At 42.2% G+C, this 18,686-nt stretch overlaps 1 protein-coding gene across 4 annotated transcripts in view; it reads left to right on the top strand.

Annotated features, from left to right (window-relative positions):
• The window catches only part of Iqch (IQ motif containing H), a 216,733-nt gene that overhangs the window by 147,322 nt on the left and 50,725 nt on the right, over nt 1–18,686 (top strand). For all 4 annotated transcript variants that reach the window (XM_063257797.1, XM_023561668.2, XM_063257798.1 and 1 more), the window contains 2 exons: nt 12,102–12,222; nt 15,509–15,795. In XM_063257797.1, the coding sequence (XP_063113867.1) occupies nt 12,102–12,222; nt 15,509–15,795 (408 nt within the window). The remainder of the gene's footprint in view (nt 1–12,101; nt 12,223–15,508; nt 15,796–18,686) is intronic.

Here is an 18,686-nt window from a genome sequence, read left to right as displayed (position 1 = left end):
GGAAAATTGCTCAGCAAAAGCTGACCGGTAGGTAAGAGATCTTAAGACGTGTGTCCATGTTGTGTCTGTGAGGTGAATTGTATGACCTCTTACTATGCTCCAAATTTGCTTAATAATTAATTTTATACACCTAAATATCTATAACATAGTGTCCCATTTTTGTATCCAGGGATCTAGATTTCCCTGGCTTCTCTGAATCCCATAACTCGATTTTAGCTGAACTACTGGTTGAAATATAAATGATTAGGATGCAAATTCCCCTGGCTAGTTCTCTCTCTCCCAGCACACATAGGGGTGGGCCGTGCGAAGTGACCTGCATCTGCTTTGAGCACCCCACTGCAGAGGTGTGTGAATCAAGACACAAGAGATCAGAGGGGAGGGGCCCAGGAGAGGAGCCGCATTATTCTTGGGAAAGTGAAATGATGAATAAATCCAGCAAACAGTCAGGGGAGAGAGTTCCCTTTGACAAATGTGAGAGTTCTCCCCATGATCTATTCTAGGCTATTTTTCCTCCTCCAATTGTGAGCAGACTAAATGCAGTACCTGTCAAGGCCAGCTTTTTACATATTATTTAAAGGATACCAAAGTGAATTACTCTTCTAGGGAGAAAAAATAAGGAAAATGTATTTAATTTCAAGACCCAGAGAGGTTTCTCATATGTTCTTTCTCTTTGAAGTTGATTTTATTTCATACTAAATGGAATTTTGTTTTTTAAGTGAAGCTGTTAAGATTCAACTATGAAAAAGTATGACTTCCTTATCTCAAATCTGAAATGTTAGTGTGTAAAGTATTTGCTGGCCTCAGTATTTCAAAATAACAATTTTTAAAGCATTCTCCTCACACTAGGCTATGATAAATCTGAAATATTTGACTTTAAGTTTAAAAAATACTAAAAAACACTTACTGTAGATGCTTTACTGAACATTATTTAATTTCAATTATTTTAAGCTAATCTGTTTTAAATTATCAAATATATTTAGCATTGTTAGTGTTCTTAAATGTGAAACTCTTAAATAATTAATCATCTATCTAAATCATTTTAACAAGAAAGAAAGAATTATTCAGACATGTTTTTACAGTCTGAGGCACATGCTTAGCCATAATGTGGTGAGAAACCAAAATTAAAAATAAAAATAAAGCAGTTCTGGAAAGCAGTTTTTCCCTTTTCTTTTTGTAGGAGATTACTGACATTCATCTTGCCTCCAAAGTGAGATTATGTTTGGTGCAGAGGTGAACTGCACTGTCTACTGAGCACAGCTATTGAGAATTTAGGATTAATATTCTCCTTTGTTCCAGAAGACCATTGTAATGGTGCACATTTAGACATCAAAGCATTACTTTATGAGCACAGACATGTTTTAATGTCCTATTACAGTTTGTAGACCTGTTTCTTTTGATAATGAAGATGTTGTATCATCAAGCCTAGCCTGGCACATACAAAACATATGCTGGCAGGTTATTAAAAATTTCAGCTTCTTGATGAAAGACTATCCTGGAGGCTAAGAGTCCAGAAAAAGACTTCATTCTGGGAGAATTATTAGAAATGAGAATATGACTGTAAGCACTAAATTATGTTAATACTTACAAATAGCATCATTTGCATAGTAGTTTACGACATGATACCATGATTTTTCTCATTGCTGTGTTGTAGGCAACAGATTAAAAAGAGAGCTGTTTATGGGAGTTGGAGCTGTTTACAGATTCCCTTGCATCTTATGAAACACTAGTTTTAGAGGGAGACAGGATTCAGTATAGACTCAGGTATATAATATAAAGTTTTCTCTGTCTCTGTCTCTGTCTCTCTGTCTCTTTCTGTCTTTCTCTCCCTACTTTAAGTCAGAGTTATTTAGCCGGTTACAGTTGATACTTGAAACAAAGTCATGGAGTCAACAAATGCTGAAGAGCCAGAGTCACATTTAGAAAATCAGTATAAATATGTAGGCAATTTTGGAAAATCAGAATGATGGCCACAATGGAAGTACAAAGGGCTTCCTTTTTTTTTGGTGGCCTGTACCACACCTACTGTTTTCTTCCTGTCAGCTAACAAAACTTACTCCCCACCACCTGGAACAGGTCCCTGTGAGCTCATTCACTTACGTGCTCCCAGCTTGTTAAGGTTTGGTGAAGCCATACACTTTCCCCCACTCCAAATGCCCTCCCTCCCACTTGGAGGCACCTGATTTCATTTAAAGGCCTGAGCATAGGAAGGCACATTGCGGGGAGAAGCCTCCCTCGGCAGTCACCCAAGACAGGCACAGCACTGTACTATGAGTCACGCCTTCCTGTAGCTTTCTTCCCCTCTTTTCTTTTGAAGGGTAAAGTGTCCCTCTCTTGATTGCCAGGACAGTGGCTCTGTGGCAGTGAGTTGCCCGGGGATGCTTCTCTGCAGAAGCTCTTTGTGTAGCAGCTCCTCTGTGCAAACAGCTAACCTACTCATGTTCAGGTTTCCCTGATGGCCTCGGTTATCGGAAGAGTCTGGGATGTGAAGGTCATGGTGGAGGTCACTATTTTGCCACTTAACAGGAGAAAGGAAAATTGTGTCCTTAAATGCTATTATTAAATATTACCTTTTGAAGAGCAGCTTTACCTTTACTTACACAATACTTTGCTTCATTTTGTTAGACATTTATCAGCACGCAGCTCACCAAAGAGGGGGCAGCTAATGTGAGCACCTAAGCCTAGAGAAGGCAGAATAAACTACAGTTGTTGTTTTGTCTCTTTGTAGAAGACAAGCAAAATGCACTGTTAACGCAAGAGAATTATCAGTCATCCTATGCCTCTGAACCTCCCTCTCTGTTTTGAAGACCTCCCTCGACTCAGAATGGCCTTGTAACTGGGCCACATGAGCCACTGGCAGATGCTTGAGCTGGGTGACCTGTGTGGAATTTAGTAGGCATTTATTAAGTGAGCCCAACAGTCTCCTAAGCACATAATTTTTAAAAAGTTAAAAGATAATACAACAAAGTTAAACATTCAACGAAATATGTGTATAATGACTTTCCTCAGTCCTCATTTTGGCATACTGATTTCTAAATGTGCAATGCCTACTTCTCATAACTACAACATAGTATGTATCTAATTAAATATCCTATTTTAACCATTCTCCATGTTTGTGCATGGTCATCACAATTAATGGCTGTATAATATTTCCACACATTGATTGATTCTAGTATAGTAAACCATTTACTTACTCAGAAATTTAGGTTATTTCCATTGAGAGGTGGAGGCAGAAAAGATTTGTTTTTAGTTTTGGTTTATTAGGAGAAAGATCCCCAAGTAGAATGCTTTATAGCTCTTGTTGCATATACTATATTTCTAGGAACCAGTTTCCAAAGCAACTAGAGAATATGCACACTGGCTTTACTATAACCTTACTAGCACTAAATATTATAAACTGATTTTATTTTAGATGTAAAAATGCATCATATAGTTGCTATTACTTGATTATTTACAAGGAATATCCTTATTTTTTATATTTATATAAAAACATAACATCCTGATGTTAAGAAGAATCTGGGTTTCTAGGTTTAAAAGATCTAGGATATCATTTTTCATATTCTTTTAACTACATATAAATAATTATTTCTTTGATCTATATTTGTTTCTGTATCTTAAAATCTTGACTTCTTGGGCTTTCTGTAAAGCATGTAATTAACTTGGTTTTTTTCCCCAGGTACTGGAATTCACCCCAGAGCCTTCATGCTGAGCTATATCCCCATCCTTTTTTGATTTTGAGATAGGATCTTGCTAAATTGCTAAGTTTAGTTTCCCAGGCTGGGGTCACACTTGTGATTATCCTGCTTCAGCCTCCCACAATGCTGGGATTACAGGCTTGTGCCAGCATCCATGACTGAGATTAATCATTTTACAGCTATCAATACACTAGTAAATTCTGAACATTTTCTTGTATTTAATAATAATTGTAGAAAGCCTACCAGGTACAAGTACTGAGCATACTACATGAATGGTCTTGTCCAGTCTCAGGAAAACTGTGAGATTTATATTATCTGCTTTCGCACCAATTTGGTGAGGAAGGTACCACCTTTTACAGGTGGAGACACTAATGTTAAGGAAGTTAAGTGACTTGGCCAATTCACATAGCTAATCAGTGATTATGCCTAGCTTTAACTAAATCCTTCTAGTCTAGCACTTTTGCCACAGTTAGGTGAATTTGTTTAGAAGGATCAGATCCTTGCCTTTGTGACCTGCCTCATGTCCTACCATGGTGGCAGATGTCTGAAGGAAAGGCCCTCACTGCTCTTGTGTGTCCCAAAGGCAAGCAACCAGGAAGGCAAGGATGGCTGTCTTCACCGAAGGACTTCTGCTGCAGTGGGGAAGTCCCCAGGATTCAGTTCTTGCAACCCAGATTTTGTCACTATACCTTCTATAGATGACAAAAGAATTTTCCATATCACCTTTTGCTCATTTAGGGGATAAGAGATTTCTCAGGGCCTTACTCAATATAATATACTGCTGTGATCATTTGATTCTTGAAAGGGTTAAAGTAATCTACCTTCACAATCAGATGTAGCCCCAAAAACATGAGGAGTATTGAAAACCCTAAGCATCAAGTGTTTGGTTTTTGTTGCATTTTATTTTTGTATTTTTAGCTTCTAGTTCCAAGTTGATATGGTGGAATCCCTGTAAAGCAGAATAAGGGTTGGGATAGGCTGATGGTTAAACATTCATCCGTTCAGGGAACACACAGGCTGTAGCAGTTGGCTTGATAAAATTCCATAGCCCAGGCACTAGGTTATACTCTCAAGTATACTAGCGGGAAAGCCATTGAGAAATCACTTGGCCCTCTCAGTCTTTGTTTCCTCATCTGTAAATAGGAGTAACATTGGTCTCTGTCTCTTGGGGAGCTGATGAGAATTAGAGATGATCCTGTGAATTGGCTAAGCAATGCACTTAAGCACATAAGAGTGCAAGAAATGCAACCTTTTATTATTAGTATTATTATAAAATTGTATTCTAAGCAATGTCGATTGAGTGCATATCTTTGGATCTTCCTTTGGTGGTTGAGAGAGTCATTCAGGAGTTCATAGGCATACAGAGGGCTGCGGGTGCATCAGCTGTCATTAGGTACACGTGGCTGTTGATGACTCAAAATTTGGATTCAGTGGTTCCTGTGCTGTGATTTTCCTTGATAACAGCCTGGTTTCGTAACATGTGAAAACAGAAAATGCTACTTGGTATTTGAACTTTCTATGTGTGGAATAAAGAAGCCCGATAAAGTAGAAAATATTCTGACCAAAAGAGTGAGTCTGTTTGCTTCATTTTCTGGTTCCAGTTGGTGTATTTTCTAATTAGTGTAGCAGCACGTCACCACAATCACTGGAAAGTCTTAATCATTTACATATTTTTCCTTATCTCTGACAGTGACTTAGAATGTTTTCTTCCAGTTCAATGGTTATTTTCATGAAGCTGCCAGGGTTGAGTTTGAGGTGCTTTTCTGTGCCTGAGGAAGATGACAGGAGAAGGAAAATTGCTTCCCCGAGTTAACTGAAAGCCAGGGTACCCCTTCTGAGGACCTATAATAATCAGCTATACAAGCTGTTGGTTTGTGTGTCCTATTGATTTAATATGCTTCTAATCAGTACATAAAGCTATGGGCCTGCAGTGTTAATTTTTCATATGCTTACAAAGTACCCTTTGATTTTCTGTCACACGTTAATTACAGCGTTTTGCCATTAAATAGGAAGCTTTGTGTAAACTAATTACTAGGTAATCATTGTGTACTGCAAGCGTGCTGTTTGTACCTTTTATTTTATTCTAAAAATGCACAGATCTCACAGTCTGGAAACACTCTACCTTCCAGCCATTAGCTCTCACTAATTCATAGCATTATTGTAGTGAGAGTGGAGGAGTTGTAATTGTTGTGGTATCAGAGCTGTTAATTACCGGAGTAAACAGTTGAAATGGTGCCAAGGTCTATTGTACAAGGCAGAGAAAAGGAGGTTTAAATGTTACTCCCACCATCTGGGGACTGGAGGAAAGGCAAATGCTTGGGAACAGCAGCGAGGCGCTAGTGCCGCTCCAGCTCCAGGGTTAGCGGCCATATGGATCCAGAATATTTTGAATCAATTGAATTTAACTGCCAGTTTTTTGCACTAACAGCGTGGAAGGAAGGAATAAAGCAAAAGGTGAGAGGAACGAGAATTGGTTAGTGTGTTCACATCCAGGAAGTCCCCGTTGGAGTTCTTTTGGAAACGTTCGCTCTGCTGAAAACCCGCAGAGCAGGCGTGAGGATTTGGAACAGATTCAGAACGAGTTTTACTCTCTTCTAACAGCGACTGCACCATTTGCTTCCAGTCATCTGTCCTCGTTGCCCCTGGGTGAGCTGAAAAGACTCGGACTTTCTGTAACGGTGCCAGGTCCAGCAAATATCCCAGATCCAGCAAAAAATCCCCGTTTTGGAATTCACCGATTCATTATCCTGGCATGGTCGGTAGAAAGAACACAATCAATACTGGGGCTGCGTCTGCCTGGAGTACACGCGTCTGTGTGCACAAATACGAGGAAGGTCCAGCTCCTCACTGGGATTAAGAAATGTAGCTTCTCACCCATTCCTTTTGTATAAAATCAAAATATAAAAGCTCCTGATAGTCTCTCATTTCATTCCATAAGCTCGCTCTTCTCCTTCACTACTTGAATGAAAAATCAAGACCAAAGGGCATATGCATTTTCTTTTGTTTTTAATTTTCAATTAAAGAACTTTCATTGGCATATGCCGTTTTTCCAACCAGAAGTACTTCTCTAACTGGAAAGGAAGAAACCTATTACCAATAATTATTAGGGTTACTTCAGTTCAGGGTTGATGTAAAAACTGCATATATTTTAAAATATAGCATAATCTTTAAACCAGTCATATATATTTATTTGATGTCATATATATTTCAATATACATTTCTTGACAACCATTTTCCAGTGTTAAAAATATTTATAAAACACCAGCCATTTGCTTCTGTAACTACTTTTTAATACCGTTTCCCAAGCATAAGCATATTATTCTCTTTTTAAACCACTCTGGATTACTGTATTTATTTCTAATTGTTCTTTAGCAGATGCTGAAGTACTTTATGTGTAGTGTAAACAACTCCTTTAAAAAAAAAGAGATCACAGATACACCATGAACCAAGGACTGTTTGTCAGGATTTTATAATGGCAGTTTTGTCCTGGGGGGGAATTTTTCCTGCCACTATGTGTGTGTGCAAAGTTCAATTAAGAATTTCAAGACGCCCTTAATCTTTATCTATTGAAACCCCAGCATGCAGCACGACAGGGTAAGCCTAGAAAGAAAACCCTGGCCTCCTGGGGTGAGAGGAAAAAAGAAACAGCAGTGTAAGTGCTGGGAAGTTGAAAGGGAATGAACCTTTCCAGAGCTTGTGGTTGGGCAAAGCAGCTGTGCTGAGCTTTGGCATGGAAGTACAACATATGTGCCTCAGTTGGACAGAACACTTCTGGAGTCAAATCAACGGCGAGGCCTGCGTGTTGGTGCAAGGTGAAGGCCTGGCTAATGAGGGACGGACTCCTCAAGAAGCAGCGAGTCGATAATGCTACGTAAGTATGGAATTATATACCGCATCTCCACCATTCTGTTTAATGAGAGCCGCCACCACGGCGCATCACTTGCCACCCAGCCGAAATGGGCCATTAGCTATCAAGGGAAAATTGTCTTCGCCGCTTTCAGCAGATGGAGCAAATATTTTACAAAGCAATTTTACATACCAAAAACATTTGTGTGCCTTGGTAATGTTAGCTGTTTTACATTATGTTACCTTCTACAGCAGCATAATTTTCCATCTCATCGAAGGCAAACTTGGCATTTTTGATTTTTAAATTCTCAATTAACAATTAGACATGGAGTATTAAAGCAGTCCTTAAACTTTAAGTAGGTGTGGAAAGTAGTTTACGACTTGCTGGAGACGTTTTCATTTTTTTCTTTTTCTTCATCCTCTCAGCATATTTTTGCACTCTAAAGAGGGACTATTTCTGATGATCTTCATGGAAAGAAATGAATGAAAACCTCACTACTGACTGCAGAAGGAAAGTAATCAGTGCAAAAGGTGATCAGAGCATTAGCTTAAAACTTCTCTCATGAACCCTAAGGAGACCATTTGGCCTGTCCGTTTTTTATCCATTTAAAATGTTTAAGCTTTAAGTAACAGAAAACTCAACTCAAAATGAGTTTACAAAGGAGGAGGAGCCAGGCCTAAGGGTGCAGACCTCTAGTCTCAGCACTCTGGGAGGCTGAAGCAGGAAGATTATGGGTTCAAGCTCAGGCTGGGCAACGTAGTGACTAACAAGATCCTGACTCAAAGAAAAAGAAAAAAGGCTGTTCAGTGCGAAGGTCCCTGGGCTGAACACCCAGAGCTAAGACAAAAAGAGACGAGAATCAAACTGGTATCTCAGTGATCTGGAAGTTCAAAGACTGTTCTGGCTTCAGAAGGCTTAATCCGGTGGCTTAGTGGAACCACCAAGGAATCACCTATGTCTGTGCAGAACATGGGCTCCATTCTAACACTGGCTACCTCGGGGGTGCAAGATGTCTGCCCAGAGCCCCGGAGCTTGTCAATGCAACAGGAAGAGAGAACATCTCACCCGGTAGCATTCTCAAAAGAGCAAAAAGCTTCTTCCAGAAGGTCCCAGTAATTCCTGCTGACATGTTACCGGCCTCTGTGGGTCCTGAATCTAACCGGGACCAACTGTACTGGTCGAGGCCTGGCACTGGTAGGCAGGGACTCGCTTTGGAGATGAGGTGGAATTCTGTTCAGTGAGGCTTGCATGCTGCAGAATGTGGAGAAGGCAGCTCCTGAAGGGAAGTCCTGTTAACAGCCAACCACAGATGTCCGCTCTTAGCAGTTCTTCATAAATTTAACAGTATAGATTTCACATCACCTAAGATGACTGAGTCCCGTCCAGAGGGACCAATGTGTGCCCACTGAGGTGGGAACAGGCACAGATCCCACTGCCTTTAAACCCAGTTTTGCTACTTCCTGGTGGTGTGATATAAAATAAGGATGAAAATATTTATTCTAGACATAGTTGTGAAATAATAAATGTAGGACACTTACCACATGATAAACTTTCAAAAAATAAAAGCTAATTTTTTAGCCTAAAAACTGACTGCAATAGTAAAATGTATCCTGCCACAGCAGATAGTCTTCTAAACTCACCTTCACATTTGGAACCCCTCCCTCCTCCCCATCTCTGTGCCACCAGCTGATTCAGGGCCCTGGCACCTTCTGTGGCACGCTGCATTCTACTCCTGGGAAAGAGCGCTTGCCCAGGGTCAGGGCAGCCTGAGAGCTCGCGCAGGTTTGTGTGTGCCTTACAGGACCCTTCCCTCTTCTGCTACACGAGGCATCTGTCCTAGATAGGCCATATGGCCTCTTTCCATGCCGACAGCGTGCTGTTTTTCAGGTCACTGTCTTGCCCTTTTGACTTCAGGCCACTCTCCATTTCTGTAGGGTTATCAGGAGTGTCTATAAAGCAGAACCACCTGGGCAAGTCCTTTGGTTTTCTTTTCTATCTGACATTAGCTAAAAGACTAAGAAGAGACCCTTGGTTTTCTTTTGAACACCATCAAAAGACATCTGATGGGGGAGATTAGCGGTCAGTAGGCTATTTAACTTAATACACCACTGACAATTCAACAAAGAGGCTGCTAAAATAAGTTTTGGTGAGACTGATAGTGAGAGTATTCCAATTTGTATTCTTCTTCCTTTCCTATCCTTTATACAACACACATACACACACATGCACACGCACATGCAGATTTAGAATTTGTTTGGCTGGGAAACCTAATTCTGTGATAGCTTTAGTATTAAACCAAATACCCCAGTGGCTCCCCTGGAGATATCCTGAATTCTTGTCAGTCAAATATCTGCTCCTGCACACTGCACTGGGTGCCCGCCAATAGTCCCAACACTCTGGGAAGCTGAGTCAGAAAGATCACATGCGCAAGCCCCACCTGGGCAACTCAGCAATTTAGTAAAACTATGTCTCAAAGTTTTTTTTAAAAAAACACACTGGAAAGGGTTAGATACAGTTGAGTTTAAAGGTCCTTAGTTCAATCCCTAGTACTGAGCCACACCCCCCCCCATCCATTTTCTCAAAATGATACTTTGATAGGAAAAAAGAGTGCCCAGAGTCAAGGACCAAGTTTGATACACAAACACTTCCAGGATGCATGGTTCAGGCAAGTGCAGACGTATACTTTCTGCAGGTATCTTGGAAACTGGGGCCTTCACACTCAGCTACAGGGACTCACTGGAGTTTTCTATTTTTATGTTGAGACAAGGTCTCTTAAGTTGCCTAAGGTGGGCTGAACTTTGCAATCTTCTTGCCTCAGCCTCCCAAATACTGGGATGATGAGTATATACTACCACACATAAGTGTAATTATAGAAGTAGCAAAACTGGGTTCAAAGCCAGGCATTACCAGTGTGCCCTGGTATGGTGGCATCTGTGCCCGTTCCCACCTCAGTGGGCACAAACTGGTCACTCAGAGCAGGACTCAGTCATCTAGGGGTTGTGAAATCTGCACTGTTAAAGTACATGTGACTTGAACTCAGAGCAGACTGTATTGAAACCACTCAGACCACCCCAAATGGGCTCAGACTGGCCAAAGCCAACTCAGACCAGCCAGGACAGGCTCAGTATGCCCTGAAAAGCCCACCAGCTGAAACTGGCTCAGACTGACTGGAACCAGATAGAACTGGCTCAGAGCAGCCAGAACCAGATCACACCAGCCACAACTGATTCAGACTGGCCAAAACCTTTACTTTCTTTTCCAGGACAGAATTGATAATCAGGAAGCAGAAGTCACAGATGACAGGCCTGGCAGTGACTCAGCAGAACTCACATCCTAGCCTGTGCCAGTTCTTCAGGACTTTCACTATATGACCTGCTTCCCCTTGTTGACAGAGAGGGCTGGGGAAGAGGGTTTCACCAGTGATAAAACCACTCCTCATGGGTATCCCCTATGTCCCTGCAGCATAAGTGGTTATAGTTTGATGCATACTATCAATTCACCCACAAAAAGTTGTCAATGGGGACTCAACCCAAAGCTGTATACACAGTTGTTCATAGGGGCACCTTCACATCCTCACAAGGTAGCAGCCACTCAACACTCAGCTATCCCACAGTAGATGAATACATAAATAAAACATGGTCCATACACACAGTGAAATATTACTCAGTCATGAAAATGAAAGAAGCACTGATACATGCTGTACTGTGAAATCATGATACTAAGTGATAGAAGCTAATAGTCACATTTTATATGGCTCACTGATGTAAAAAAAATCCATAATAGGCAACTCTAAAGTCAGGAAGCAGATTGGTGGCTGCCAAGGTATGGGGGTGAGGGCCAATAGCTCATAGGGATAGGGTTTCCTTTTGGGGTGATAGAATATTCCATGATTGGCAGGGGTAGTGGTTGCACAAAACCACAAACATACAGGTCGGTTATCCCTTATCTGAAGTGCCTAGGACAAGCACTGTTTTGGATCTGGAGCTTCATTCAGAGTTTGGAATTTTGCATACACCTGAGATTCTACCTGAGGGATGAGACCCAGTCCAAACCTGGAATTTATTTATGTTTGCTACACACATTGTGCACAGAGCCTGAGAAGGGCCTTGCCAACTCCATTACTTCTGCTACAGTCAGCCCTTTTAGGGCTAGACTAGAATAAAAGTGCTCCAGTCTGAAGCACTAGGAACAAACTAGTGGGCTCCCTAGTCAGTGCAGTAGGGAACAGAGGAAGTGGTGGGAAGAAGGAACGTGTGCAGAGACAGCGCGCCGGCTGGGACTCAGTGGGTCCGAGACCTGGTTTCCCAGCAGTCAGGCAGACACTTGCCTTTTGGAGACAACAGGCACATTTCATGGCAATTTTTACGGAGCCAAATCACTCTGAAATATGAAAATGGAAATGGCTGGGAAAACAGAGAAAATTTTCAGAATGACTTTCTGACTCTGGGTAAACAGTAACCACATTTTTTTGCCTGTTGGAGGCCTGGTTTTTAATCACTCCACAAGCAGTTTTCATTTCTGTAGTAAAATTGCTTGTGGTTCTATTTAATTTGTTTCTGCAGGAGCCAGCTTTGGTGAAGATCTCCGAGGAGCTGGCGGGCATTTTAGCACAGCACGCGCAGCCAGTCAATGAGAAACGGTTCCCAACGTGGAGGAAATTCCTCCAAACATTTCTCATTCAAGGTAAATAAGACTGTAAAGTTTCTATCGAGGATCAGTCTGCACTACCACGGGTTCTAGTTTTGGGTCAACCTGAGACTGATTTAAGTATTTTGCATCACTTGTGTTAGCTTAGAAAAGTGCTAACAGCTATAGCTCCTTTTTCTCTTTGCTAAACTTTGCCTGGATATTTACCTAGCACTCAGCCTCAGAGGAAACAGGAACTCAGCATTGCAAGTGTGGCAGGCATAGCTCAAGATTCCAGGCAGGTTTGCCCCAGACCTCCCCAGAGGGGTGGATCTGGACCTCATCCATGACCTTGAGCAAGATTCTTAGATCCTCAGAGGCTGGTCGTTCACTTACACATGCAGTCCAGCGGGGGAGTCAATGGAATCCACGTGTGAAGATTTCTACCTAAGAGTCTGACACAAAAATGTCTTTAATCTATAGTTCCCCTCCAGATTCCATAAGTGCAGAGATAGCCTCACTTCCAGGAAAGAAAGGTAGCGTTTCCAAGAAAGAATCCACTCTGCAGTCTAGGCACAAAGCCAGCGCCGGGCCTTTCCTCCCCCCACCCCACCCCATCCTCATTTCATAGCAACTCTTGAAGGCCCAGGACCGAAGAAGGAGCAGAGCAAATGGTGCTCATCTCCAGGCCCCGCCGGGGTGCAGCTTCGATGGGCCTGGCCTTCCCTCTGCAGGAAGAGTAAGGCACCTATGGGCACCTGTGTGAATCATGAGCGAGGGTTAGGACAACGAACCCGGAAAGATATTTCTTCACTCTACTCCCTGCTATCCAGTGATAATAATGGTATATTAGCCCGAAAACCTAATCACAAAATCATCACGTTATGTCAGATGATGGCACCGACAACAGCTCCATGATAGTAGCACAGTGATGGAAACACACTGAGCACCCTCAGAGCTCACCATGTGCCAGGCATTGTCCTAAGTATACATATACCGAATCCTTCTAACAGTTCTATGAGGTCGGCCCCAGGATGCCTTTGGCACTTTTCTCATCTCTGCGACACAGTACTCAGTGCTTGCAGTGTAACAGAGGGGAGGTTCTCCTCCTCCTCCTCCTCCCTCCCTTCCTCCTCCTCCTTCTTCTTCTCTTCTTCTCCTTCTTCTTCTTTTCTTTTCTTTTTCTTTTCTTTTTTTTTTTTTTTGGTGCCAGGGATCAAATTTAAAATCTCACATTTGCCAAGCAGGCACTCATGCTGCTGAGCTAAACTCCTGACCCCTGCAGATTCATTCTGACTTATGGTTTCAGAGGTGACTTCAAGGGAAAAAACAATATGGTGGAGGAGTCTGGCTAAGGAAGATTGCTCCATCATGGCAGTCAGGGAGCTGAAAGAGAAGGGAGGAGCCAGAGAAGGAGCTGTACTCTTCCAGGTCTGTCCCCAGTGACCTACCTGCAGCCAGGCCCCAACTTCTAACAGCGAGTCTGGTCTGAGTTTAACAGTCACATAAGGCTTTTGGTGGATCCCCCAGATCTAAACCATAGTATGGTATAACCTTTGTTTGACAGAGGAAGAACTGGGGGCACAAAACTTGAATGGACCCTGAATCACTCTGATCACATGTAGACAAGCCTATTAAAGGCTACCTATGTGTTGCTGCAGGAGTCTTGGCCAGAGCCAGCAAGCATATCCATCAAGGAGAATATCTTAGCTCAGTGTGTGTGAGAGAGGGCCAGACCAGAGAGGACAGGCTCCTTGGCTCTAGAATATACTGGTCGGCCAGGGCATGGCAAATGCCTTATAAATGAATTATTTAAGCAAGGGACTGCATGTCAGACATCTAACAAGAATAATGAAAAAGGGATTATTGTGCTTAAAGCCACAAAATGTGCTGTCAAGTTGACTTCTCCGTTGTCATAGATGATATCCAAAGCTATACATTTTAAGGGGAATTTTTCCCTTTGAAAGGAAAAAATTAACAGTGAAAAAAAGGTATAGTCAGGATGAGAAGGCAATACAAATAAGCTTCTTCAAAATACAATATCTAAAGTAACCTGATAAATTAAAAAAAATAATATGTTTTCACTGAAGCATTACCTTCCAAAAACACAGTGACAACTAAGGATACCAAGCAGACTGAATCAGAGACTCATGAGGGTTTTTAGTTTTGCTGTTGCTAAACTCCAACAACTGGGACTTGGGCACAGAATTCACTGAGGAAAGATCACCTTGAACTAGCCAAGTGGATGAGCTAGAGATGGAAAGGGTGCCCTCCCAAAACAGTTTCCTGCTGAAATCTGACATTCACCAGGGCCACATCTGACCAAATTTATAGACATTTAAGAAAAGTACCTTTTGTTTGAAGTGGTAGATGACTGCCTTTGATAACTGCGATAAGCTCAGAATGTAACCATATATGCCAGTCTAAGCCTGTGGCTTATCCCTACGGATAGGAGAGGAATTTCCACACAAAATCTGTGAAATACAGGGCAAGTTTATCTTAATGCTGGCAGGTTCTAGAGGCCGCTCCGTCAAGGAAGCACCACGTCGTTTTTACTTTTAAATAAGGTTCTCTAACTCTTTACACACAATATTTTAAATAATTTTCTATAAAAGGCACATATACAGTAATTTTTATGAGTTGGGCCTAAAAACAGAAAAGTCAGAGAGCGATGTGGGTCATCTCTGACCTAGTCCCAAAATTAGCCTGCAAAATGCTGTTTACTTTATTCTGGCATTCATAACAAAAGGTAAAATATGACAAATTTTAACGCTCTCATCAGCAAGGAGAAAGCATCCCTGTTCCTCAAAAATTGCAACGCCTCTGGCCCTATGTACTTACAACTGGCTTTTTATAGGAATCCCTCGGCTAGCTTAACAGTGTTCTTAATGCCTGTCAAACTTTAGAAGAGCAATGCACTTGAACATTCGGCCACACTGGTCATCAAAATACAAACAGTGGACCGTGAGGATTCGACACGGGTCTGTCATTCGTGTAATGAGAGGGCACAGCCATCATATTTACAGTATCTTCATCACTGTGTTCAGAATCAAAACTACCATTCACTGAGCCCTACTACATCGCAAGCACTGGGCTAAATATATAAACAGCTTCTCTAAGGTTCACAGCAACCTGCTGAGGTAGATTTATTAAACCCATTTTACAGATGAAGAAAAAGAGGTTCAGAGAGTGAAAGTACTTGTTCAAAGTCTCCCAAGATCTGCCAGATGCAGGATCTGAGACCAAAGTCCATCTGCCAGAGCCTAAGCCATTTCCTCCTGCTCTAAATGGGTGCAATTCCTGTGACTGTGTCTTTCCATCCACTCCATGCTTTTCCTACCAGGGGGCGTGATCGAAGCCTTCCCGCCAGCAGACAGTGTCACCAACCTGACAGTAGATATGCTCATTGAGCCCAGTGGAGAGATCCAGGTGCTGTCAACAGGGGACCAGTTCCATGCAGAAGGCCCCTTCATTTCTTCTGGTACCACCGTGCCCCAGGCCTCAGTGGACCCTCAAGTTCTCAGTTCTCTCTGCCTCCAAATCGGAAAGGCCTGCCAAGTGAGAGACGTGGTTGGTTACCTTTCTATAGATTTGGTGACTTTCATTGATCCAAGGACCTTGGAACAGCAGGTAAGTTGAACTGACGCCAGGAAAATATTAAAATCTGTAATGGTTCCCTATCTTCTACATCCACGCAGTGGACAATATGAAGGGGCTTCTAGAACTCTCTGCGCTCTGATGAGCTGTCTCCAGCTATGCAGTCCATGCCAACACACATGAGACTAAGGCTTTACGTCTGAGCATACAGAGTCCGGGTGACCTCAGTCAGGTGTAGCTAGAGGGTAACGGACTGAAACCCGGGCCACATCGCCCTGCTGCCTGGCCCTCTGTTCTGTCCCTTAGTTCTACATCTGTCTCTTACCCTGAAGTGATTTTACACATCTAGGGACTGAACCTGTCTGAAACCTGTTCATAAACAGAAAATCAACCTCTAGAAAAGAGTTGAATCATTTCTGTTTCTTATCATAGCATATCAGCAATTTTGGTGATCAATTTTGCCTTTTAAAAAGTGTACTGGGAAACATGTCGGAACTATGAGATCCTGCTTATGAAATACAGTGGTGCCAACCCCATGAGCAGCCCTGGGTTCTCCGCACTGAAAGCCCAGCTCTTCCTCCATGCGAGGACAGATGAGGGCATCCGTGTTCTCTTTGGGGGCTGGGTTCCTTTCCATTTATTATACTTCTCTCCTGCAATGGACGAACTCAGAAATAATAGCTGGTTTCACTACTGCATGTCTGAAGCATTTCACAGATTATAACATCTGCATATGATTATTCTGCAGGGGCGTTTACTCATCAGGGTTACACATGTAACATCTTCACGTGCACACGTATGACACTGATGTATAATATTCTGGCTAAACAATTCTAGCTATTTTTGCTTTGCTCCTCCCCACCAAACTGATTAGGCCAACACTCACGACTACTCCATGGACTCATTTTCTGAACTGTTCGGTTTCTCCCCTTTTTGTAGTGGGCATTAGGACTGTTTGAAGGATGAAATGGCCTTTTAGCTGCCTCTCTGTATCCTCTGGCTGTCGAGCAGTGTAAATAAACCTTCCTTGTTCTGCAGTCATTATCCTGTTTGATTGCTCTCCATTTCATTGGATGATGGTTTCAAAGCAGGAGTTTAGGTTTCGGGTAGTTTTTAGCTTGTTCAACAACCATTTTTCAGTTGCCTTCCCTGGCCCTCTGTTGGTTTCGCATTCTGTTCTCCAACCTACAGGCTGAAAGTAAAGAACAGACTGAAGGACACTCAGAAATCTTCCTGAGGTGCAGGAGACCAGAGGGGTGGGCCCTGAAGCAAGATCCAGGTGGCAGGAAAGCAGGCACAGGAGGGCTGGGGAGGTTGCCTCCCCAAACTATAATCTCGAGAAAAAGGGTGAAATTCATGGGTCTTGGACTTGTGCTTCTTCCATAAGTTTATTATAGAAAGACGTGCACACAGCAGTACAAGAAAACTTTACACAACTCTGGTTTTCCCGGGGTATCTGGCTTTCTGTGGGACAGGACCCGCGCTACCCTTGGCTGCTACCATGTACTGGTCAAGTTTACTCACCTAACTCCCTCTCTGTTTCTCTCTCATCCACCCACATAGCCACAGTGTTTTATTCATCACATTACCTCTGCCACCGGGCCTTTGCACATGCCACCCCTCTGGGTGAAAAGCTCTTGTCTCTTCTTTTGACCTTGTTAACCCCTCTTCCTTACCATCATATTTCAACTCAGGCCTCACTTGCTTAAGGAAGCCTTTACTGATTTCTTTGATAAAGTCAAATGGCACTGTTTTATATTCTCATATTATCATGTGGCTCTTTTCTGTCACTCATCCCAGCTGCAGGTTTAAACTTGCTTACATGATTATCTGCTTCTGCAGTCTGTAAGCTCCCCGAGGGATGCACTATGTCTGCTTTTGTTCCTCATCATACGCTTAGCACTTACCTTTACCCGGACACAAAGGAAGTGTTCAGTAAATATTTGTTGAATGAATGAGCTGCTCTAGAGCTGATGGAGGGCAATGTTACTAAGGTTTCTGGAGGAAGGCAGACATTGGTTGAGTAAAACAGATAAATATTAACCCAAGATTCTCTGACTTTATGCTAGGAGTTCTCTTTGTCCCTTCCCATTAATACCTGTAACATGGCAGTTTGAGTTGTAGCTGAGAAGTTTCAGGTGACCATGCCAAGTAACCATATCCCATGAGCAAGAGAAACAGTTTGTTCTCCGGATGGAATAGAGACAAGTCACAGGCATGGCCTCTAGTCACTTTGTAAGTAGTATCACCTCAGAAAGCACTTTGATTTATTTTGTAGCTGGCATGCCTACTATAACAGAGACTGGTATAGTAGTAACCTCTTGTTTTTGCCTGTTTAACAGATTTTTTAAAATGCTACATGATTTTACTCAGTATTTCTTTCTTATAATGCGTGACTTTTTCACGTTTGTTGGCACGTTTGCCTCTTTTCTTAATTGCCTCGTGTCTTTGAAATTTGACTGTAATGTAAACACTGATTTTAAAAGTTTTTGGCATACAGTTTTAAACCAGGAAATTTGTAGCAATTTGTTACAACAGCAGTAGGGAACTATAATACAGAAGGGATTGCTATTTTGTTCTTTGTGCTTTCTGCATTTTCTTCTTTAAAATTTTGTTTGTGTGTTTATTTCTGGTGCTGGGATTGAACCTGGGGCTCACAGAGCCTGTACTCCGCCACTGAGTTAGACCCTTGGCCCTGGCATCTGCATTATCAGAAGTAACCATGTATTGTATTTCTAATCAGACACTAATAGAATACAATCATGTTTTTATTGAAGATTAAATTTTACAGGATATTTCCATATATATGATCTTGTGCACTTATAAAAGTAATGCATCAGACAGGAGAGGCAGAAAACGGAGGTGACCTTTGCATTAAAATTCTCATAAACCATGGTGGTGTGGTAGCAGACAAAGCGACTGGG

Source organism: Cavia porcellus, unplaced genomic scaffold, assembly GCF_034190915.1.
Source record: "Cavia porcellus strain 051 isolate PalLab524CR breed Dunkin Hartley unplaced genomic scaffold, mCavPor4.1 scaffold_10, whole genome shotgun sequence".
Lineage (NCBI taxonomy): Eukaryota > Metazoa > Chordata > Mammalia > Rodentia > Caviidae > Cavia > Cavia porcellus.
The sequence above is the reverse complement of the archived record's forward strand: the minus strand, read 5'-3'. Positions and strand labels throughout refer to the sequence as shown.